The following is a 23,379-nucleotide window of genomic DNA, read 5'->3' on the forward strand; positions in this document are numbered from 1 at the left end:
TCGCAAAATTGATGGACATGAAAGGCTTTGGGGCAGGCGCTGGAGGAAGGACCGATAACTGCGATGGCACCGTAGACAGTTTCGCGATTGCTATCCAGACATTGCTGCTGTAATTCCGGTGATGGAAGAACTGCACTGACATTAATCATTATTTGTTTTCCCAGCTACACAAGCGAAAGATTCCGAGCATCATGACAAAAACGTTCTGCAGTTTTGAATGCACTTTTGATCTGCCGCAGATGGTGCCCTCAGTGCATGCAACGAGGACGTAGATCGCGTGAGAGGAAGAATTAGATATACACGGATGGATGGCTGTCTACCACCGCCCTCATAGGCCACTTGCAGGTCTAAGTCTTTGTTGGAGCAAGGTTCTAGGCACGCCATTTTGGCGTCTACACATCCCCAACAGGTGGCGCGATGGTTAGCGCCTGTCACCAACTAATTATACACGATTGGCAGCACTGGGTTCAGATCTCTTCTCGGGCATGCTGTTATTTCGCTGTGTGACTCTGGATGCTCGGCCGTGATATAGCCTTAGCTGATGACGGCGTAAAACATCATTTCCCTCCCCACCCCAGTAGCAACTAATTCTTATATCTGAGCGACAAATACACATTTTGTTTTAAATAGTAATTAACAGAAGCAAACACCACAGCATCAGTGAGGATGTAGTAAACAAGACAATATATTCTTACGAACAACTCCGTGAAATGACGCCCAAAAATTAAAAAAAAGAGAAAGGTGAACTTGTTAAGACCATCAGATTTTGCCCTGAAGATTGTGAGGGAATCTATTAGAGAGATGGAAGAGTATGAAAAAAAAAACCAGCAACAAAAGCAGAAAAGGGTCTACAACATCAACGATCAGACTGTTCGTCATTCCAAGCCCAGACAGATGGCGGCAGTTGGCGGCAGTTGGCGGAAGTATCGCCAAACGTTGCTGTAATGAATGATAATGATGATAATTACACAACGCTGAATTAATTATAGACTGTTTCGTGCCAAGGCACATGACTTCCTCGGATTTGTTTTGTTCACGGGACATGCTGTTGTCTCCTTCCCAACACTCCCCGCTCCCATCATGTCCTAGCATTGTGAGGTAACGATTGTAGTCGCATCCCTGCAGCAGCAGCAGCAGCAGCATGGCTGACATTGACATGTGCACGCCTGCGTCGTCTTGCTCTTCAGGATGCACGTGTTCCATCGATTTCAAAACTCTCAAAATGTCTAACCCGGTCCTGACGTGTCCCCTACGTGCGCCAAATGCCACGACTGTCTATCTTGAGATCCGTCCCTGACGTCTGCTATTTCTGTAGTGTATTGCGCATAACCTGGTATACACCTCCCTGTGTTTTGTTTGTTCTTGCTGCGGTACAAAAAACGGGAAGATAAACAACCTGCCTCAGTAATTTACGTCACTCCCTCAACTGACTTCAGCTGCGTCATCTCACGTTTTCGTGACGTTTCATCCCCCACGTACCCGCCTCGCCCACACAGCTCGGATACATTCCTGAAATTGTCGATCGGCAAAATGTTAGTTAAAAACGAAATGAAAGGCCAGTAATTAGTACCAGGGAACTCATCGACCACATTAGTGTCAGATCATGCTGATGATGAAAAAAGGACAGCTGTTTTTTGAAATAGTATTTTCCCTGAAGTTAATGATCCTGCTAAAAATAAAAAGCAAAGATAGGGATAACTTATTGATAACAACGTCAGTTCCGGTGAAAGCTCATGCGAGTATCTATGTGTACTCACTACTCATCTACGTCGACTTCTGCATGCTGCAAGCCTCTAGACGCCAATATCGTCAAGCGATGAGCTACTGCAGACTCCAAGTGAACTACAGCCACAGAAGCCCGAGGTCTGCCCATCAGGGACAATGGGCCCCAATCGCACGGACCTGTCGACCGAGTGATGTGAGCGGAAATGATGTGTGGACAGCCGTTAGTGACGAAGTGAGCGCCTGTCAGCTGCCCAGCGCGATGCCGGGGTCAAAGGGCGACGACCGGTCCTAACAGCTAATGTCGACCCCGGATGATGTCGCGGAGGGTGGGTAGGTTGGGGGAGGGTGCTGGGGAGATGTCCTCAAACAAGGTTCCCCCCTCATTAAGAGTCTACGAGAGTATGTCTGGGAAAGTCATGGTTACCAGTTGTCCGAAAGCTTGGAAAAGCAGATCACAATTAGATTGTTTCATCGATGCTGCTAGCTGAACAATAATTATAATAATAATATTGAAATATTTTTGTTGACAAACCTAGACTAATGCTCACACTTAATAAATGAGACTTGCTGGTTTGTGTTTGTTGTATTTGTTTGGGTTAGTGCATATGACCCATCAGTAGTGGATCTTTATACATGCACGGCATAACACAGATGACTGTCTTGAGAAGGATATGAGAAGCTTCATGAAAGACCAGAAAAGCGTGAGTCAGGCAGGCAGGTAGGCAGGCAGTGAGTCAGGCAGGTAGTGAGTCGGGAAATCAAGTTTTCATGGAGGCAGTCATCTAGTCACAAGACTACGTCGGGGACTGTCCACACCAGTAAAATCCTCCACACCGGTGGGGTGGGGAGAAAAAGCTCAACTACATCCTCATATTTTGCTGAACTGGCTTTCGTGACTTCGTGGCATTGGACATTTGCCAGGTCTGCGCATGCGTGACTGTGACATCAGTAACCGTCTGTCTGACTGCTTTTGTCCATCAGTGCAGCCCGATACAGTCGCAGTCTGCTCTCACGGTAAAGTATGTCCCCAAATCATCTTCTTAATTCACAAAATTATTTTGGTTTTGGGGTTGAAAAGACGGAAAACTGCAAGTCCATGATCAGATCGCCAAAAAGGATTGCATGATTCTCGTTGGGCTAGAACTAAGTAGTCAGATGATACGTGCACGAAAACCTACTGAACGGAGCTCACAAGTACTGTTACTCAGTATTTTTGCTAATATATATCTTTTGACTACATTAGAAAGTGCATTAACATTTTTGAATTCGTAAATTACATCAATTGACAATAAAGAACCTTGCAAGATAATTTTTTCTGTTAATTCATCGACGCAAGGACTTCACTCTGAACAGCTAATAGGAGAAAAGCTCAATACCTGCCACTCGTTATATGAACAAAAACAAAAAAGGAAAAGCTTTATGTAAAAATAAAATCTCGCTTGCTTGATAATTTGTATTTCTTCTCCTTTCCTTGTCTCCTAGATTTTGTCGTCAGTTTTATTCCGATCCTTCTCTCCGGAATCATGTCACATGTGTATTTATGTAACAGAATCGCCACTCCTTGGACAGTCCTCGTCTTTCAGGAGAAAAATCTTAATACTTTAAAAAACAATTAATAGATAAAGAAAAATCATTCATCGTAGCAGAAAAAAATTGATGTAACTTCAAGAACTTTTCGAATGAAGCCGCAGATTACAAAATTTAGTTGAAGGAAAATGTTTTTCTCCGAAATCTTTAATGGAGGCCTTTGACCGCCATGTTTAATGACGAGGGCAATGACAAGCATAATGACGTAATGGTCAAGATGACGTCAACAATGACGTCAGAGATGAACAATGACCTCTGAGACTTGTTCTTACTGGACACCGAGACACAAGGGAAAAAGTTGGGAAAGTTCAACGTTAAGTTCCGCTTCCGCCAAGGAAAATAATTCTATTTGATGCCTGCTTCTCCGCCTTGATTATTTCTCCCGGCAAGGCGCTCGCTTTCCTTAATTTTTTATAAGTCTGCGAGCTGGGCAAGACGAAGAAAAAACATGGCGTGGCATGCGAGGATGACTGGCGATGAGGAGCAAAATTTCCAGGCCAGTGGGGAGCATCTTGATGCAGGCCCTGAGGAACAGGCGATGAACACGCCAATGAAGGCGGTGGTGAACACTCTGATGAACATAGCGCTGAACGCGCTGATGAGCGTGGTGATAAGCACTGTGATGAGCGTGACGACGAACACTCCGAAGAGAGCGTTGATGAAAAGCCTGATGAACACCGTGAGTAATAAACTGACTCGGCCAAAGTAGAAAGACCATACCATGGACTGCTTTGCTGGATTCTTATAAACAATCGCCTAAAATCTGGTTCTGGTAATCGTTGTGTCACCTGACATCAAAGAATCCTTTCCAAGAGATGGTTACTAAAAGGTTAAAATCTATCAATTATCTATCTTTCACCGATGATTACAACGTCGACATTCCAAACGACGCCATTTTAGCACTTTGTTTTTTAACTTGTTTGTGTACAAAATACTTTCTGTAATTGTGATTATAATTAGAATACCATCTGTGCCTGTGTCAATCTTTTTACTTGTAAATGTTTCTTGGTAATGTTACTGTGTGTATAATGCTACGGTTAGTCCTTCATTACTAGAGTTTATTTTCTAGTCGCAGTAAATACTCCTAAATAATTACCAAGTTCTTTCCCCGCTCCGGTTACACGGCATCCACATCACGTGCTTTACTTTGTCCACGTCATCACATACAAAGGCATTGACTGGAGTTTATAAATAGACCTGTGGAGTGTAAATGTCTGACTCTGATATAGATGATGGGTGTTGTGCTGCATCCAGAACATTAATTATTTTTAGCTGATGTGATGAGCCAGAGTAAACTCGTCGATAAAACAGTTTGCCGAAGCTCGGCACACGGTTAAAAGTACCGCGGGGCTCGATGTCTGCAACTTAAATAGACAAACTTCACTCAGATAAACATCCAGTATCGTTTGCCTAATACTGCACAAGATACACATTCTAAAATAGAATCGAATGAGACAATTCATTCCATTTATAAGATTGCTGGAATGGGCACACAAAGTACTCAGAAAAGCTGAATGAAGAATTTCCCAATCAGCCATCCAGCCAACCAGCCAGCTTAATGTTTTTCATGCTCGACTCTGGAGCAAAAGGGTTTTGCTTGATCCTGTGACTTGAGAACTAGAAAACATGGCCACCTGATGTAAGAGGAAAAGGCGATGAACAGAGAGGGTTAAACTCCACCTTCCAAATGCCTCGGTCTGGACACAGCAAACCGCCTCCATGCCCCTACATGCTTTAACGGAAAAAAAAGTTTTTTCTGTGCATAAAATTCGTCTTCACAGAAGATCTGCTTTGTTGCAACCGTTTGCAAAGGAAGCTGCTGGTCTTACAACAACAAGGTGCCGCAACGGTGAAGACCTTGTCATCAGGCCAGCGAGAATCCCGGGCTTGCGATTCGGATCTCATCTCAACACATGTATTTTTTTTTCTCTGGGTGTGGCACCTGCTTTTAAATTAGAACTAGTCGGCCATGATAAAACATTGGTAGCTGACATCAACAACCAGCCAAACTTATTACAGTAAGCGTTGCATTTCCTGAGATTTTTCGTGCTCATGTTCATGCATACACAAATGTGTCTGTTTATGTCTGACTTATGAACGCTTGTAGAAGCAAATATGTCCACATGCCCATATTAGAAATACATGGATAACAAGAGATCAATGAAAATAAGAAGTATCAACCTGTCGGGAAGTTCGGCAGACAGGTACGTCTACACCTTCCCACCCCAGTGCCATGTACCCTGAAGCAGTGGAGAGTGTGTGCACCTGCATTTACCTTGAAAGAGTTGAGCGTGCCGAAGTAGATAGGGACGAAAGCCAACCAGATGATGCAGGTGGTGTACATGGCAAAGCCGATAAACTTGCTTTCGTTAAAGTTCTCGGGTATCTTCCTGGTCTTGACTGCGTACACCGTGCAGATGATGATCAAGAGGATGTTGTAGACCAGCGACACCAGGAAGGAGATGTCATCGCTGGAGCACTTGAGTATGATGACAGGCTCACGGCTGTCCGGGTGGTGCAGGCGGGTGCCGGGGTGCTCTACCAGCAGCCAGACGGAGGTAAAGAGCACCTGCATGGCGATCAGCACGCAGGTCATGACAATCTGCGACTTGGGGCTGATGAAGGGTGGCCGCTTGGCCGAGCGTCGCGCACTCTCAAATATCCGTGAGATGCGATTGGTCTTAATGAGCAACGAGGAATACACAATGGAGAAACCGAAACCAACGCCGAAGCGCTGTGCGCCGCAGGACACCGTCGAGGGCGTTGCCAGCAGCACGAACGTCATGACGTAGCAGACGACGCACCCGGAGAGCAGCATGTAGCTCAGCTCCCGCCCAGACGCCATCACCACGGGCGTGTTGTTGAACATGGTGAAGAGGACGATGACGAAGACGGTGCAGCCGATGCCCACGCTGGCCAGCGCCATGGGGAGGATGGCGTAGATGGAGCCCCAGGTCATGTGCTGAACCTCCAGCTGGAAGCAGCCCGTCTTGTTGGCGTACGGCCACCTGCCCTCGGGGCACGACTCGCAAGTCTTCTCGTCGCGGATGTACTCCCAGGGGTTGCACTTGGTGCAGATCCAACAGCACTGCTCGCCCTTCTGGATGTTCTTGATCTCGCCCTCCTCACACGGTTCACTGCACCGCGACCTGCAACGTCCAGATAGACCTCAAAAAGACGTGTGTGTGGTTTTTTTTTTAAGTCAACGTGGGAGAGACGTAAAAAAGACGTATTCACTGAGACAAAACTGTCAACATCAAAGTCGTCGATATTTTCTTTCCTCTCAACATCATCGACACATTAGTACGTGATTTTTACGTTAATGTCCGCGAAATATCGTCTAAGTAATTTCCAGTGAAGCTAGGCAGTACAAACGCCTGTAAGGCCGTGACACTAAGAATAATTTCCCATTACGACTGGGCAGCGACATCTGTGTAGCTATGGCATTAAAGTGATTCCCCAATACAGGAGTAACGACATCGAAGTGGTCCTGGCCTACTAAATAATTGTCAACCACTTCTAGGCAGTTAACCTCTGTGTAGCTATGGCACTAAGTTCATTTCCCACTAGAGCTAGTCACTAATGACGCCTGTGCCCCTGAATTAGAACTAATCTCAGATATAACAGTTATTTATTCCCCCACATCTATATATATATAGCTGTCATATTAAATTGCGTTTCCACCCCACCAGTAAGGACACCCGAGCAGGCATGACATTAAAGATAACTGCGCAGTTTAGTAACGTGAATGTGCGCCTGTGACAATAAACATATTCCCCGTAAACATTAGAGAATTTGTTTAGTAGCCATGGTTACCAAAAATTTAATCTATAATATTTTTTGGGGTCTTTGTGTGCAAATTAAACCAGAAGCAATTATAGAAGAAATAAACCAAGAAAAAAAAAGAAAGAGGGAAGGGAATAAATACAAAAAAGAAAAAAATACTTTAATCTAATCATGAGGAAGATGGAACCAAAGAGAAACTAGGAATGGATGTGATTTGTTTAATCCAGTCGGATTCCAAACACGTTTTACTATCGCTATCCTGTCGTCTCCAGCAGTGATGACTTTTCTTCATGTAGCTGATTTATCTATCACGATTCCTCAAAACATGTCTACCCCTCGTCACCAAGCAGCAGACTGCACCAAGATTCTCTGCCGCCATTTTTTGTCAGAAAATATGTACATCCGGGCTTATAGGACCTGATGGGGAATGACAGCATCACTACTCCTAGGGTCTGATACCAGGCTGCTGACACAGGGGTTAGCTGTTATCAAGTCAGGAGCTCACTAGGAATTAGAACTCTTCTGCTGGAGGTGGAGGGTGGTACACCGAGTAAACACAGTCTAGATGTGCTCGCACGTGGACACAAATACATAGTATTGAAAAAAAATATATAAACACACGTGTATGATACATGTGTACACTAATTCATTAAACATATCAGTGTCACATACATGCACAGACATAGACACATACATAGATGTACTGACATACAGAGATTCATACAGACAGGTACATGTATACATGAACACATATGCAAATACATACAGACATTTATACACACAGAGATGTACATGCACACAAACACACACACGTACGCACGGACGAGAGAGTGTGTAAAAAGTTTTGGCAATCGTTGACTCATTCAACTTTTTGTGGGAATGCATCCTTTCTCACTTGATTTAACTCCAGAGTCAATATTACCACTACTAAATGTACATATGTGACCACAGCTACAACATCACATTCACTATTCCATGTACAACATCTAGCTGTTATCGTCACAACATATATATATATTACATTGATCATCAGCTTTCTCGTAGTCGTCAACCAGAACTACTCTGTACACTTTACTCTCACCTCGATCGTATCAACAAACCACTTCCACACACGCACATACATGAACTCATTGGCATTTACACCCCACCAACACCATCAAAGACATCTACCCCATCTACACCATCCCCTCGCCACATGGCGTCCAGAGAACCCTCCCCTTTCTCATCTTTTTGCAGAGGGACAAACTCAAGGCAGGCAAAGACCTGGGGATGTCCATGGTGCCTCCCGCCCAGATGATTTTGCTGAGGTCCAGGTCGAGCAGGGAGTCGGCCCACGTGCCCACCAGCTTGTACTCGTACTCGCGAGTCGTGCGGTTGCGCTGGTAGTTCATGATGGTGTAGCGGCCTGGCCCGTCGCCGTTCTCGTCAAAGTGCACCGTAGCTCCATAGCCATCTGAAAAACCAGAAGCAACTCCATTATCTGTAGCCATCGGACAAACCCAGTCTCGAGCTTAAAATAACTAGAATACAGCCAAACACGATGAACACACAGACTACCCAAACTTGTTTGTGTGTTTGTACATATATTACAGTATTTTGTGTAAATATGTATTTGTGCGCGCCCCTCTCGTGCTGGCGTTCTTTTGTGCGCTTTTGTGTCTGTGACGTCATTTCCAGGCAAGTCAGTCTTTGCTGTAGCCGTTGCTGGTGTGATGTTGAAGGAGTGGTAGTGTGCCGACTCGGTGTTCATTGAGTGTCGAAGCAGCCTGTCAGTGTTTGAGTGAACGGCAGATTTCCTGAGATCAAACGGCGCCGACGGTCGGGGGGAGACGGGGCGTGCGAGGGCACGAGCAGCGAACGTCACAGATGTAGCGTACTCATTGGCTAATCGAGTCTGACTGACGCTTCTCATTGGCTGGTCAAAGTGTCTTAGTCATCGCTGTCTTGTTGTGGGGAATGTCTAGAAAGAATGGGGAACAGGACTCAAAGCAAGCTGTTCAATTTATTCTAGAAACATCCCTAGAGGAATCTGCTTCTATCGTGAGCCGCTTGGTAAATCCTCCGACACAGGAATCAGGTAACGGGATGAATTTGGAATAGAGTATATACATTTAGAATAAAGAGCAATTAAACATGTTTTCATCAGACTTCGATGTATTCTCGACATAAATAAAAGACTGTGTATTTCTGTTCACAGAGAAAAAGCATTTTAAAAGAAATTAGAAGTGTAAATTTGACTTTGACTGTTTTACCGGCATGAAAAAAATCCTCATTTAGTTTACACTACTTAACAGGTGCTAATCTCACATTTAACTTTGACTTTGACAAGAACAATTTCTAATCCCCAGTTTAATTTGACAATTCCTACACCTAATCCACATTCGTATAACATGTTCAGCATCTGTTCACATTTTGCCATATTGTATGATACGAATATAATTTATATTTAACAGTTTTAAAAGGTTATAGTTGGGTTAACAAATATTTCTACAGTAGCTGAGTAACATGAAGTTAATTATAAAGATCTTTTTCCAACTTTCCATCAGTCCGTGCTGCTCAGAAAGGGTTAACCCTAAGGGACTACTAAGTCAAGCAGGGAGGACCGCTCTGACATAAGATGGAGTTCGACGAGGACAAAAATTATTTCACACGAGCGTTAAAAATCATTTCACTTTTTAAATTTCCTTCCAGCCATTTTTCAGCCTGTCAGATTCTTTTATCTCCATTCCCTCCATCCCTGTGACGGATTTCTTTCCTGATGGCGAAACAGTGGGACACTTTGGTGGCGGCTGTTCAGGAATGAACGCGGATTGAATGTATTCTAAAGTGTGGTGCCCCCAGCAAAGTGACTGCAGCTGTGAGGCTTTTCCAGACTTAAATTGTCATTAGAACATTTTTTTATGGCAAGAGGTCAAATTGTCCTCCAAAACCACAGGATTTAATGATGTTTGCTTGTTGTTTTTGTGTTTGTTTTTAATGGCAGCTTTGACTGCCACACTAAGATTCAGCAAACTTTCCGAAAGTGCTCCTAATTAGATAATTGTGTATGAATATCTTCTCAAAGAGACTAGCCAAGTCTAGTGTTGTTTTTTTTAATTAAATAGTCAGTTATTACTTTTATGTCTATCGGAGTATCTATCAGTCATAAGAAAGGTTTAATATAAATCCAACAGTCACCTATCCTACCATCCTTGGAGTCAGAGCTGGACTGACACGTTCAGTTTGCACTAAGTGACACTGAGTCCGCCTTGCCAGGAGAATTAATAAGATTTTAATCACAATCACCATCCGCAATTCTTTTGAGAACACGTGTGATACAAAATATTCATTAAATCTGATTTACACGTGTCCTATCTAGAAAAATAGAGAAACGTTTATACGTGTGTGTATACATATAAAACTATCTGCATACACAAGTTGGATTTTTTCTATTACAATAAAAATTTCAGAAAAATCTTTTAGTTTTAAACAATTAGAAAAATGTAAAGCGAATGCACGTGAACGACTTCTTACAACATCAAATCCACTTTCTTATTCTCCTTCAAAGTATGTCCTTTGAAATTAGGTGGGATTGTACTCAGTCCACTCCAGCATGAAATCGCCTTTCTACTTACTCGGCTTTGCTAAAATAAATTAACTTCGTTCTTTTCTTTCCTTTCTTTATCCGTCTCCAGCGTTATCTTTTAAAGTCGCGCATTCAGCTTCCGATGTAGTTGCATGCATGAAGCCGTCTGCTGCTTTCAATTAGGTCTGAGATTGTTTCCCCACGTGCCGTCCCGACCCACGTGACAGCACAATCCGGCTAAATTGATCGGAATGTTGCGGCTTCCTTTATGGGAGATAACTTCCACATCTAGCAAAGAAGAAGCACAACGGAAGTGAGAGCGATTAGAGTCCACTTCCGGTAAGACGCCGTGTCTCGGAACCACTTCCTGTTCATTCAAAAAAAAATGGGGGAGGACAATCTGCGATCGTTTTACCAAAACCTCTGTAAAAAAAAAAAAATGGCGAGTTTCGTTGTCTGGGATTCGTGAGAAAATTGAGAAAATTGTTTCTTAGCATTAGCCTTGTAGAGAAATGTAGAGTTAGTTATTTTGGCAGGAGAGTTGGAGAAGGGTTGACAACAGTCGTCGAGTCATTACTGAGCTAAAGAAAAGATTACTGGGAGTCGTCGAAGGTGATAAGTGAACTTGTTTTTGTTTTCTTTCCAAACCTTTTGTCTTTCAAACTTTATTTCACCTGAGATCTTTCTGTCCTAATCAGGGGCGCTTGACTCCAACTGTAGTAAATACAACGGATTCTCTTCCATTCCGAAACCGCAAGTCGAGACCAGGTGCCAGATAGAAAAAAAAAATACTCTTCCTTTAGGCAGTCAGTATGAACAGGTTGATGTGCACATTTTTCAAATGGTTATATACGATTTCATCAATCTCGTTAAACATTTCCATTCTCGAAATACACTAATAAAAGCATCAATACCAGAAAGAGGTCAACAGAATACGTGACCATTACAGCGAGTGTAACAGCTGCAATATTCCTTTCTTAAATCTTGAATTTTCTTAGGTTCCATTCCTGAAATGCAAATACTCTCACTGAAGCATCTTTGCTCTTTGTGCATCTGTCTATACCTGGCTCTGTTTACCTGTCTCTTCACTCTCTGTATTGCTTCAGGCTATTTGTGACACCTGTTCCCCCATTGTCCTCCCTACCGAAACTCATTGCACACCTAGTGATGTTGGGACTAGAACTCTAAACTGACTGCAGGTCGATGTTGTAAGCACACATCGCTCATTAAACAGATACATGGCAGGTGAATGTACTCAGCATTGTCTTTCTTGGCGCCGCCAGGACGAACGATAAACTTTGCATGGAATGGGCGTGTGTTTGTGTTAGTAGGCGAGTTGTAACACGAGAAAATCGTCTATCCCGCGTCTGAAATCGTCAGAACTTATCTCCTTTTATCGACCAGACATTTCTTCCTACTCAGTTACTCCAATCATTGCGCAAAATATTACGAACTACTTCAAACGGGGGAAAAAAATTACTTCGTCAAACAGCCAGTAAGCTCTCCAGTCTCTTCAACAATCTATCCCCAACCTCTCCAACCCCCCATTCCATCTCTCCTCTCCCCACCACCACCATCCTAAAAAATATATCTGTGATCGTGGAAAATTGCTTGTGTAAATTCCAGGCTTTGACTGAAATGTGATCAGTAACTTCATCATTTTTGCGTCGCCATTTCGGATATCACAAATCTCCGGCCATGCCAGCCTCCACCCCGGTTATTCCGTCTCATGAAGGTGTCGACACCCTTTCTCGGGACGACTGCAAGAAAGATGACTGTTTGTTCGATTAATTTGACCGGGACGGCGCACATGACTTCTGTCACGTGATCTGTGTGTCTCTGCCTTGTCGCGAGGTGGCGCTGTTTGCTGCCGCGTAAACAGAGAGACAGAGAGAGATGGTGTTCCTTGAGCGGGGCAATTATCTCACCTTTCACCACCACCCCGCTCATCCTAATTATCATCATCTCGTCTTCATTGAACAAACGCCTGTGAGGATTTTTTTTCGTTCCGGTCCTGAACGAAAGGAAATGAAATGTTTAAAAATAAACTTTCGCCGTTGATGTTAGCTATTAAAAGCCTTTACTGCATTTGTAGTAAAATGGAACTGGAAACGGGAGGAAAATGGGAAGAGCTTATTCTCTTCCTCTACCCCAACACTCCAGCCTTTCTGACCCGTAGATAGTAAAGACTGAAAGCCATTCCTAACAGGGCAAATTTTGTTGGCTGTCAGTTGGGGATCCAAACACATCCCGAAAATTCGTGATTTCAATATTTGTGAGTAGGTATAACCACAAATAATAGGTGGTCTACATCGACGAATCACGAACTTGTATTACAAGATGGCAGAAGATTTTGTTCCAGTTAACTACTAAAACGAGGCAGGTTTGTACAAAGCTTCCGGTTTAGTCTCATTCATTGTTTAGGCTCGCCGAGACTAACAACGGAGAGCTTCACAAGAGAATAAACGTTGGTCTCGGCAGACAGACAGTAGTCCACCCATACACGTCTGTAACAAGAATGGATGAAGTGTCATAGAAAGAAGGAAGAGAGAGAAAGAGAGACAGAGACAGACAAAGGAAAACAAGCTAAAAACAAAGAACAAATACACTCACGCACGCACGCACACACACACGAAGGGTATGCTAATTATGTCTTCTCACTCAATTTTCTTCACGAGTATTATTCTTTTATTGCTTCTTTCTCACCTGTGTATAGGCAGTTAAATGTAACCGAGTTTGTTTCTCACCTGTGCATAACAAGGTAAGTGTAACTGTTCATTACATTCCCCTCACACCATCAGCCTCAACACATCAACTTTTATCTCGAATTCTCTTCTCAGTTTTCTACAGCCAACATCGATTGCGTCTTTCCCAACGATAATAAGAGGAAGTTGATGTGAACATTGATTTCAAAGAAAAAGAAAACACGTGCATGTCAGTTCACTTTGTCCACAGAGCTCGGGGAGAAAACGTTTGTGTCAGAAGGTAACCCTGCTTCCGACAAGAGCAGCAGACATGGCGGATGTGGGAAAAAGAATATAGTCCAACAGCATGACATCGCTGAAAGGATGAAGGAAAGGCGCTGAAGAAATAAAGAGCCAGGGAAGGGAACAAGAGAGAGAGATGGGGGAGGGATTGAGACGACAGGAAGGAGAGAGCTCTGACATGAAATCTGAGCATGCGCTGACGTGTAAAAATGGCGGTGCGTGGTGGAGCCGGCAGAGGGCGCTGTCTGTAGTCGGCGCTGCGCGAGACGTTTCAAAGCAGTCTCTGAAGCTAAAAGCATCGATAGCACGCCGCTTGCTCCCAGATCCATTTATCTTCATCGGAGAGGCTCGTTTGCCCTTCTCTTCCTTCCATAGGCATTTCATCGGCGACATTTGTGAGGACCTTGTTGACTGAAATGCAAGCCCATTCCGTGTTATTTGTGCTCGGCACTTTCAGCTCGGTGGTCGTACGAGACGCGCGCTCATACAAACAAACACACCATACGTACACAAACTCACACACACACAGATGAACATTTTTGCATTCATTCTTCCGTTGACTGACATCAGTTGACGAACGGCTAAGCTAGCCAACCGCCAACTGGTCAATGGGAACATCTGGACAAGACTTGTCACTTGGGTCTGTCATGGGAGATGGTGGGTAGATGATGCAGGAAACAACTAGTCCACTCCTTGACGTCTGCAAGCTCCTCTATCAACCTTGGTGTCGGCACCCCGTTCAAGGTACCCTGAAAATTGGGTTTAGACAGAGTAAACATGGTCACGTGGTCACATGGGCGTGCCAGACTGCTGTAAGAAGGGGTTCATTAGTTTTATGTTCCCTCTACGAGATTTCGAGCAGCCTCTTCAGGCACTGGTTCACGAAGGTTTGTGTGATTTCAAGGATAGTCCGAGTGTCACATCCACACAACAGCACTGAACTTACAACATATCTCACTCTGTAATAAATCTTTGTTGTTGCGCCGGATCGTGTCCATGTTGACTATTTTCATTGTTGCTTCTACCATCCGATGTCGACATCAGAAGACTTCCCTACGATCATGCGCTTCTTTTGTAAACAATTTCAGAGATAGAAGACCGATTTCAAATTGTCAATTGTCAAAAAATTTTTACCTACACACCACGTGACTAAAAACAGTCATCCTCCTTTCTCCTCTTCCTGTTAAAGAGCTCCGCTTTTTTCCCCTCTTCTCGATCAATGACCCAAGTGCAGAGCCTCAGCTGAATTTTTAAAAAAAGAGGAAAGAGTGAAAGATTGCTGGACCTAATTTAGCTGCTGAAGAAAATGGAAAGTCCTTGCTGGGTGGTTGGGGTGGGGTTGTAGGGACGCCTAAGAGCTCCCGAGCTTGTGAACAGATGGCAGACTGGAGGTGGGGACAGGAGGAACAAAGTCTTACTCTGCATCCCTCCCCAGCCTTGGTAACTCTTTTTTCTTTTCTTTTTTGAACTTAGCTGGAGATAAATTGGCGGAAGAGAGATCCCTCTCAGGAGATACATTATCTGGTTCATGAAGAATGTCTGATCAGGGAAATACTTCACAGACCATGGTCAGAACAAAGGTTTGGAGTAATCTGTCAACTGCTGCATGTTGGTGAACATTGTTAACAAGAGATAATGGCGAAGACCTTGCTGCCGTACGAAGGTTGTAGAATTGTTATCTATGAACCTCTTGAAGTCCACCATCTTTAATCAGATCTTCAGATCTCCTTGACTGAAGAGAACGAAGCACTCGTTGGGGTCTGCAAACAGACATGGCTCTGCACCTGGTGCTTAATGAAGACCGTTGACAATTATACTTGAAAAGGTTTGAATATTTGATGAGTTCTGTATCCTGGTGAGGTCTGGCTGTTATATGAGATTTGTGCACCTGTGAGATGTACAGGTGCTCACAAGTGAAATCCGAAGCAAGTCGAGTGCCATAGGAACTTCTATTTGTGGCCTCCAGTTTGCCTGAGATCGAATTCATGCATGTATTTTTTTTAAAAATATGTCGATACAATATGTTAAAGGAAATGTGGATATATACAGATATGATGTGGTCGACCTAGGGCTGATCCCCTTTTTTTCACATCAGGACTTGATGTGCAACATATCCTAGTTATTTCTTTTCAAAGTGAGCAGAAATTACTGTGACTATGAAGCTGTCATGGAGAAGTCTTGACGAGAAGTTTCATATCCAGTACAAGCATCTTTCAGGCTGTTGAACTCTTGGCCTGCGAGAGGCTGTGGTCCTGGACAGACCCTCTCCATATTGCACGAGAGGCCGCCAGGAGAATGAAGCGCCGTCAAGAGCCCAGAAAGACTTTTGTCCATGTTCTGAGTTTCCCACGGTCGTCATGGTGATCACAACAAATCAACATTTCAAAAAATAGTTCTCAGCTCTCTCTTTCTCTCTCACACACACACACATTTCTTGCTTTGTGCATATTACATTCTGCGTCCCTATAGTTCACATTTGTATAATAGTTTAATTACGGTAATATTTCAACGAAACAAAGAAACATGTGTATGTGTATATATGTGTGTGTGTATATACAAATGATATCAGTAGTAAGCCACACGATGCCTATTGAAGGTCTGTGGTGGTGTGCTTTGGTGTGTTGTTGTTGCATGTTCGTACACGTTCAAAAAGAGTCTTTATAGCCCGCTTGCTCTAGGTAGATATGAAAGAGAATATTTTAGCTACATGACTGCAGGCTATGTCACAGGTAACCAGCTAGCCTTGTAAACACGCAAAGAAAAAAAAAGATTGCGTGAGATGAGATGTGAACCCAGGAGAGCCAGTCCTGTCAGGTGCTAACCAGACCGTCTGCAGGTACCGCGGTAATGCGCTAAAGAAATAGTGTAACTAAAAACACAAATAAATAACGAACCAACAAACGAAAGAGAAAAAATAAATAAACTAACGAACAAAGGAAATAAAAATCAAATGAACGATAGAAAAAAAACCAGGAAACCGAGCGAGCGAGAGCTCAAAAGAAAGAAAAAAAAAGGGAAAAGAACGATGTAAGAAAGAAAGAAAAAAAAGAAACCGATTTTTACACACAAAGAAAGGAAGAGAGAAACAAGGAAAGAAAGAACGAAACAAACAAAGGACAAGAAAGAAAAAAAACTGATGTTATGTTGAAATACTTCACACAGCTGTATGTAAGCAATATCTTGTTGTTAGTCACTACTGTACGTGTTGTTCTTCCTTGATGTCGGCTCCATTCAGTCTACATACCGAGAAAGAAAAATAAATTTTAGAAAAGATTCGAATTTTTTCAAGATCTCATTACCAGGCAGCGCTCTCTTGTCAACCCACAATGCACTACGGGCCGTCCCAAGCCTCAAATGATTCCATCCCAGTGTAGGTTCTTTTCACAACGTGTGGACATGTTTGCCGAACTTCGATTTGTTGTATTTTCTGTACAAGGGATGGACAGAGAAATTTTTTATATTGTCTTCGGGAGAATATGTCTTTTATTCCAGAATCGACTTTTGTTTTAAATAGCGAATAATGTTTATGTTATTGTGATCCTGTCTTCACAAGGAACCCCACTAGCCACACGTTTGTTTGTTTGTTTGTTTGTTTGTTTGTTTGTTTCTTTCTTTCTTTCTTTCTTTCTTTCTTCTTTCTTTCTTTCCTCACGGACTATAACTATATACTCCGGGTGTGTATGTAGTATGTAGTTATTTCACTTTAGTTCTCTGTGTCAGTGCGTACGCATTCGCTTTTAAACGATTTTCTCTTAAATTACCATCCTTTACTCTTCCTCTCTCCCTGTCATCCCTCAACCTCTCCATTTCTAAAGCCAGTTTTTTTAAAGTGCACAGACTTAATCTGAAAAAAATTCAATCGCCGAGAGAGTGAGAGAGAGAGAGAGAAAGCGAAGTGAAAGTGTAGCTAATGGAGGCAAGCTGCACAGAGGAGTGAAAAGAACTTTTTTTTTAATTTCTTTGATAAATCGCTGCTCCTTCTTTCGTAGGAAGTAGCATTCAATGGAAGAAATTTTTGCCAACCTTTGAATCAACAGTGATATTAAGCGAATCTTGAAATCTCGTTGACATCTCGGAAGGGTAATTACCTAAGTGCATAAACATGATGTTGCGCAGAAGATCTGCTTGGCTGAGGCGAGGGGAAGACCTCAAGGTCCTCGCTTCCCTCCTCCCTGATTGCACTACCCTAGGAACTGCCCTCTCCACCCTCTCCACGCTTCTGTCCTCCACCCCACTACCCCAGGAGCTGCCCTCTTCACCCTCTCCACCCTTCTGTCCTCCACCCCACAGCTTTCTCTCGACCTTCACACCCTGAGGACACCCCGCAAGCCGCGGAACATGTAAGAGGGTAGTAAACCCGGGGGTGGCCTCCGACTGACATGCTCTGTGTATAATTCAAGAGCACACGATTTCTAACCCCGTCCTTAATGCGGGAAGTCGCATAGTGCGAAATCATGTTAGCGAAAACTTTTATCTTGCTTCAAATTTGGAATTAAAGATAAGGAATAGGAGAGAGAAGAATCGAAGGAAAAGAAAAAAGATTGGAAAGAAAGACGAAATAAATAAGAAAAAAATGACAGAATGATATGAAGAAGAGTAAGAAAACACATATACACAAGAGAGAGAGAGAGAAAGAGAGAAAAAAATTATCACATGGAACGCACAGATATGCGCATATGTAAAGAAAGGACAGAGTGAGAGAATGAAAAGAAGAAAGTTCGCCAAGTCTGGTCTGCTTCCTCTATGCTGCCATTAAAAATTTAGCCAGGCGGACGGCTCAGCGGGTGGTGACGGGGTAGGCGTGCAGCTCTGACAACTGGAGTCCAGAGGACGAGGCCTGCAGGCAGGGAGACAAAGAAGGGCAACAGTTCCAACTGCGTGCAATGAAACCACAAATGATTTTACTAAGCAGGCAAAAATAGAACTGGCAGACTGGGGTGGGCAGTGGGGTGGGGACCATGTCCACCTGAACACAAGAATTCGAGGGTCATACCTTTAGCCCTAACAACGGGGATTTCAGGGCTGACCTTACAGAGTCTTGTCTGATCATTCCCAGCGAACACCAAACACGGGTGTCAGGCCCAACAGGTGAGTTTTCCAGGTTTTTCCGTATTGATCACAATGTTTATTATTCTAAAAAATAAATTATAAAACTGTGCACCCAACAACAATTCCTGACTTTGGGTGTCCCCGGGTCAAGTCTTGTCTTGGCTGACTCTCCGTAAAGAAACGCCTGACCTCACAAGAGGTCATCCAGGCCACAGGAAGGGATCCGGAGACGAATGTATTCATGCGCCATCTCCCTCGACATAGTCCTCTGACATCTCTTCTCTGTTCTGCGAAATCGATGATATATCAGTACCAGAGATCGAAAGGAGTTTCTTCACAGATGCATGCAGTCTGTCTCCATATCCAAACCTTTTCTAAAGAGTGTCATAGCCTGTTAAAGTGGTTTACTGTGTCTAGGCGCTGTGAAGCATTTATCTATTCATTTCCACTGCCTTTATCTTCCCTGGTAAATGAGATTCCTTATTTCTACTAGATGTACAAGAGAAGCTTTACTGTCACATGACTAGAGAGGACACCTCCCTAGAATAAAAAATAATTCAACATGATGAGTCAGCCCACCCTCTCAACAAGACCAGCTGCTACAAGTATCACAAGTTACCAAAATATTTTGTTTTGTATTTAATCTTATGGTTATAATTAATATCTTTACTGTCCATAGATATATTTCCCGATAGTGTTTTTTTCAAAATCTGTTCTAAAATAGTTTTCTTCCCTAAGAACCTTTTAAGATGCCTTGAAGCATCCATATTTTCAAAGGGTTTCTGTCCTTTGAAATCAGCAGCTGCATAACATAAAAAGTGTCTTTGTTCCATTAATAACCTCAAAATCAAAAGTGATTCAAGAAAAAGTTTTCTGTCTTTGAATCCAGTTCGATAGTTTAATGTCTGGTGGCGAGCGATAAATTAGGAGATAAAAATATCCCCGTGTCCTGTGTGAGTAATAATGTGCAGTTCCTGCCATGGCCGCTCAGCCACAAAAATTAAAAACTAAAAATAAAAGTCCAAGCCATGAAAGTATTTGCAGAAGAAAGGTATCCGAACAAATAAGATGCTATCACGCTAGACCATTTTCTAAATGAATGTAGCTGTGCTTTGGGATTATTCTTATTCTGGGACAAGGCTTCAACATGATCAAGAGAAAGACTTCCTCTTTTGGAAAAGAAGCAATGGAGGGAGAGCTGGTGATGCTGAAAAAGACACGCCATTGCACCATTTCTAGCGACAATTTTTTTTTTGGAACATACTGTCCGGGGTCTGAAACCCACAGAAGAAGAGGCAGCTCCAACATAAACTCTTTGATTTTAGAAAAGAGATGAACATGGGATGTGGGAGGGAGCGAAGGACGCCGCCGCCTTCAGTATCTCTTTCACAGCAAGGAGCTTTTCTCTGCAACTTTTTTCCTCTCCTTCCTTTTTTCCCCCTCTCTCCGATCTTCTGGGTTTCAGGTCAGCTCTTTCAAGTTCCAGTCCCGGTTTTTTGGGTAGCCAACCGGAATACTCTTATTGATCTTGTTCAAGCCAGTTTAAGCCAGTTCAGAAATGGAGGAAACGATAGCCTGATTCTACTGGCTCCTTTTTAATTAGCCGGCCGCCGTGTTGTCCTTGATCGAAACTTGAATTTGTTCGCAGTAGAGTGTATCGTGACTCCAGCCTGGGCTGCTTGCAAGCTGCTGTAACCACGGTAAAATAATAATAAAAAGACGGGGCGTGGAGAAACTAGAAGTTTCTTTCAAAGAAGCCAGGAAAAGAAAGAATGGTGAAGAGGGAAAGAAAAAAAAAAATTGTTAGTAAAAAAGTCCTACCGGCAGACAAGATGACCAGACAAACTGAGAGATAGGATGTGTTGAAATTAAGAGTGTACCTGGAGAACTTAACACTGTAAGTACAGTAAACTCAGTTCAAAGCTGCAACTATAGAAACATATATTGAATTCAAGGATAATTTGAATGCCGTGAAGAGCATTTCCATCAGACCATGTCTACCTTCCAGTCCTCCGCGGAAACTTGTATCATTGAAACTACTTTCAAGATCCTCCAAACCTTATTCATTACTACAGCAGAGGGTAAGTGAAACAGAGATTTCTGTAATAAAGATATGAATGAAATGAAAAAGTTAAACAAAGTATTTAATGGTCTGAAGAAAAGGAAAAGAAAAATAAAACATGTTGGACTGACAATGTTTAGAGAATAAATAAATAAAACAGAATATTTACTGCTGCAGATATTGAAATGTGATTGAAACGATCTCAGTTCTTCGACAGATGATGTTAGAGAGAAGAGTGAAAAAGAAACCCTCATAATGTGATTTTTCATTGCTGCGCGCGCTATATGCTCAAATTCCGAACTGCTGTTCGCCGGAGTAAGATGTCAGCTTTCAATCTCCTTTATTCGTCAAGTAAACCTGGAGAGAGTTCACATCTCTGAATGGAGGAGTTATTCCCTGCTGCCCCGCCAATAGGTTTTTGGTCACGTGATCTCACCATCATGGCATTGAGACATACCAACCACTAGACGCGCCCCACGCTGGGTGAAACATTACCTTTATTTTCTTTTCCTTTAGATGTTAAGGATATGAGGTTTGGTAGGTTTCAACGGAGATAAAAAAGCTGAGCGCAAGGGGCACCACTCCAGTCACTTCTCTCCCCTTTCATTCAGTAACATTGATGTCTTTTCTAGTTTCCTCTTTAAAAACTCCCCGTGTAGAGGTATAGAGTGCGCACCCAGTCGTCTGCTTTGAGGAATGGAAAGCGAGTGTCCCCGTGTGATTTATTCTTTGTGGGAAGTTTAATGTCGAGGGTAGTTTCATTTCAAGTGTATTTTACTCCCGCCATCAAGTGCACGAGATACAGACAGTCCCTGCCTTTATCGAAGCTGTAGAGTGATTATCGCTTCTAAAAACCGTTTGTTTGTTTTTTTATTTTGGCCAGGCAAAGTGCGTGTTTATGATTTGACCTTTGACCTGCCTGTCAACTTTTCGCATCACTGTCTTGATGTATTTTTTGGATTTGGGGACACCTCACCACTCCATGCTCTCTCCGTGTATCGGTTAGAAGAGTGCTTGCTTCAATTCTCACATCATCATCATTATCAATTATCATCATCATCATTGACAATGACAATGATGACAATAATCAACTTTATTTGTCCCGGTGGACAATTTCATCATCAACAGCATCATCATCATCTATTTATATACTGTTAAAATTAAACACTGTATGTACGTCACTTCCGGTCAAACCATGACATGTTGACAAAGGCCAGTCCACTGCTTTGAAAGGCAGAGTGGGGAAGGACAGGTTTCTCACTTTCCGGGAAGAAGAATGTCTCAAGACTTTTTAACCAGCTACCGGAACATGAGTGAGCGACGAGCATCGTTTTTGACTGATTCGTAAACGACTTTTTGATTGGCCGATTTCCTGTTATCACTGTTTCTTCTCCTCCCGCTCCTTCTCTCTCCCACTTGAGACTCTTTTTTACCAGGCAAATGTAGTCGAATGTTTGACCAATTTGTCACACGAACATTTGGGACACTGAAACTTTGGTCTTCATGTCAAACTTGTTTGCCAAATACATTGGCCAAGTCTTAGTCAGACACTGGGGTTGTGGGACTTCAGGGACATCGGATATTTGATGCTGACCTTAAGAATGACTTTAACCTTCCTACTTTCTAGATAAATAGACTATCAATACATTTCAAAGACTACACCAATGTACAAAAATTGGAATAGAGACAATGACGGGTCACTAAACAAGAGTAGAAAAGTCAATACAGATAAGTCAGAATAATCAACATGGATAAGGTCAGAGTAATTAGCATAGACAAATCCAGAATAATGAGCTTTCATGTATCAGAGTAAATACCACAGCTATGTTTCAGAAGGTGCCAGACTTCTTCATGATATCGGCAAACTCTCTCAAAGATGACAGATGGCAGCTCGACAGGACACGGGCTGGGCTCCGCTGGACAGTAAGTGAATCACTTGATCTTGTTAGGACCTTGCTCTCCCGCCAAGTCAGTCAGTGCAACGGCTTTGAAATGGTTACTTACTCATGTGCAAAAAAACCACAATCCTCCTCATCTGTCTGTCTCACTTTTTTCCTTCTCTCCTCTACTCTCTCTATTGCCCTTTTTTTGCTCGCTCTCTCTCTCTTTGTCTGTCTATCTCTCCTTCAACATCGGCATACTAAACATGAGGATCCGCATTGAATTTTGACAACGAGTAAAGGACAAGCCTCTTACAAAAACATCGTAAATCCTTCTGTGTTAATTTTAATTTTTTTCTAATTTTGTTTATTGTGGTTTCTTCCATATCAAAGTACTTTTTTTCCTCTTTAGAGTGAAGGATAGACCTACAAGAGTTTTACTTAGGAAGTCATCTTCGCAAATAAAGAACTGTCATTGTCCTGAGTCCTTGTCCCGCTCCTTTCCCTGTCTTCTCCATTTTACCCACCCTCATCTCTTGTCCTCTCCCTCCTGTAAGAGCTTGCACAGCCAATCACCTGAAAGGGCAGTCGGTGTTCGATGTACAGCTCTCATTCCCCTCGCCTGTCTCGATGTCAGTATTATCAAGATCGATAACAAGTCGATAATATTAACCTGCTTTCCCCTTGTGGTGCGGACCTCCAACCACAGGCTTGGTTCATTCAAAGAAACTAAACACT

The 23,379-nt window shown here is 42.9% G+C and overlaps 1 protein-coding gene across 5 annotated transcripts in view; it reads right to left on the reverse strand.

Annotated features, from left to right (window-relative positions):
* LOC112571818 (metabotropic glutamate receptor-like) overlaps positions 1-23,379 on the reverse strand; it is a 100,716-nt gene that overhangs the window by 35,726 nt on the left and 41,611 nt on the right. For all 5 annotated transcript variants that reach the window (XM_025251125.1, XM_025251123.1, XM_025251124.1 and 2 more), the window contains 2 exons: positions 8,362-8,551; positions 5,588-6,461 (listed from right to left, as the gene is read on the reverse strand). In XM_025251125.1, coding sequence (XP_025106910.1) covers positions 5,588-6,461; positions 8,362-8,551 — 1,064 coding nt within the window. The remainder of the gene's footprint in view (positions 1-5,587; positions 6,462-8,361; positions 8,552-23,379) is intronic.

The sequence above is a fragment of the Pomacea canaliculata genome, linkage group LG9 (genome assembly GCF_003073045.1).
Source record: "Pomacea canaliculata isolate SZHN2017 linkage group LG9, ASM307304v1, whole genome shotgun sequence".
In the NCBI taxonomy this organism is placed as follows: Eukaryota; Metazoa; Mollusca; class Gastropoda; order Architaenioglossa; family Ampullariidae; genus Pomacea; species Pomacea canaliculata.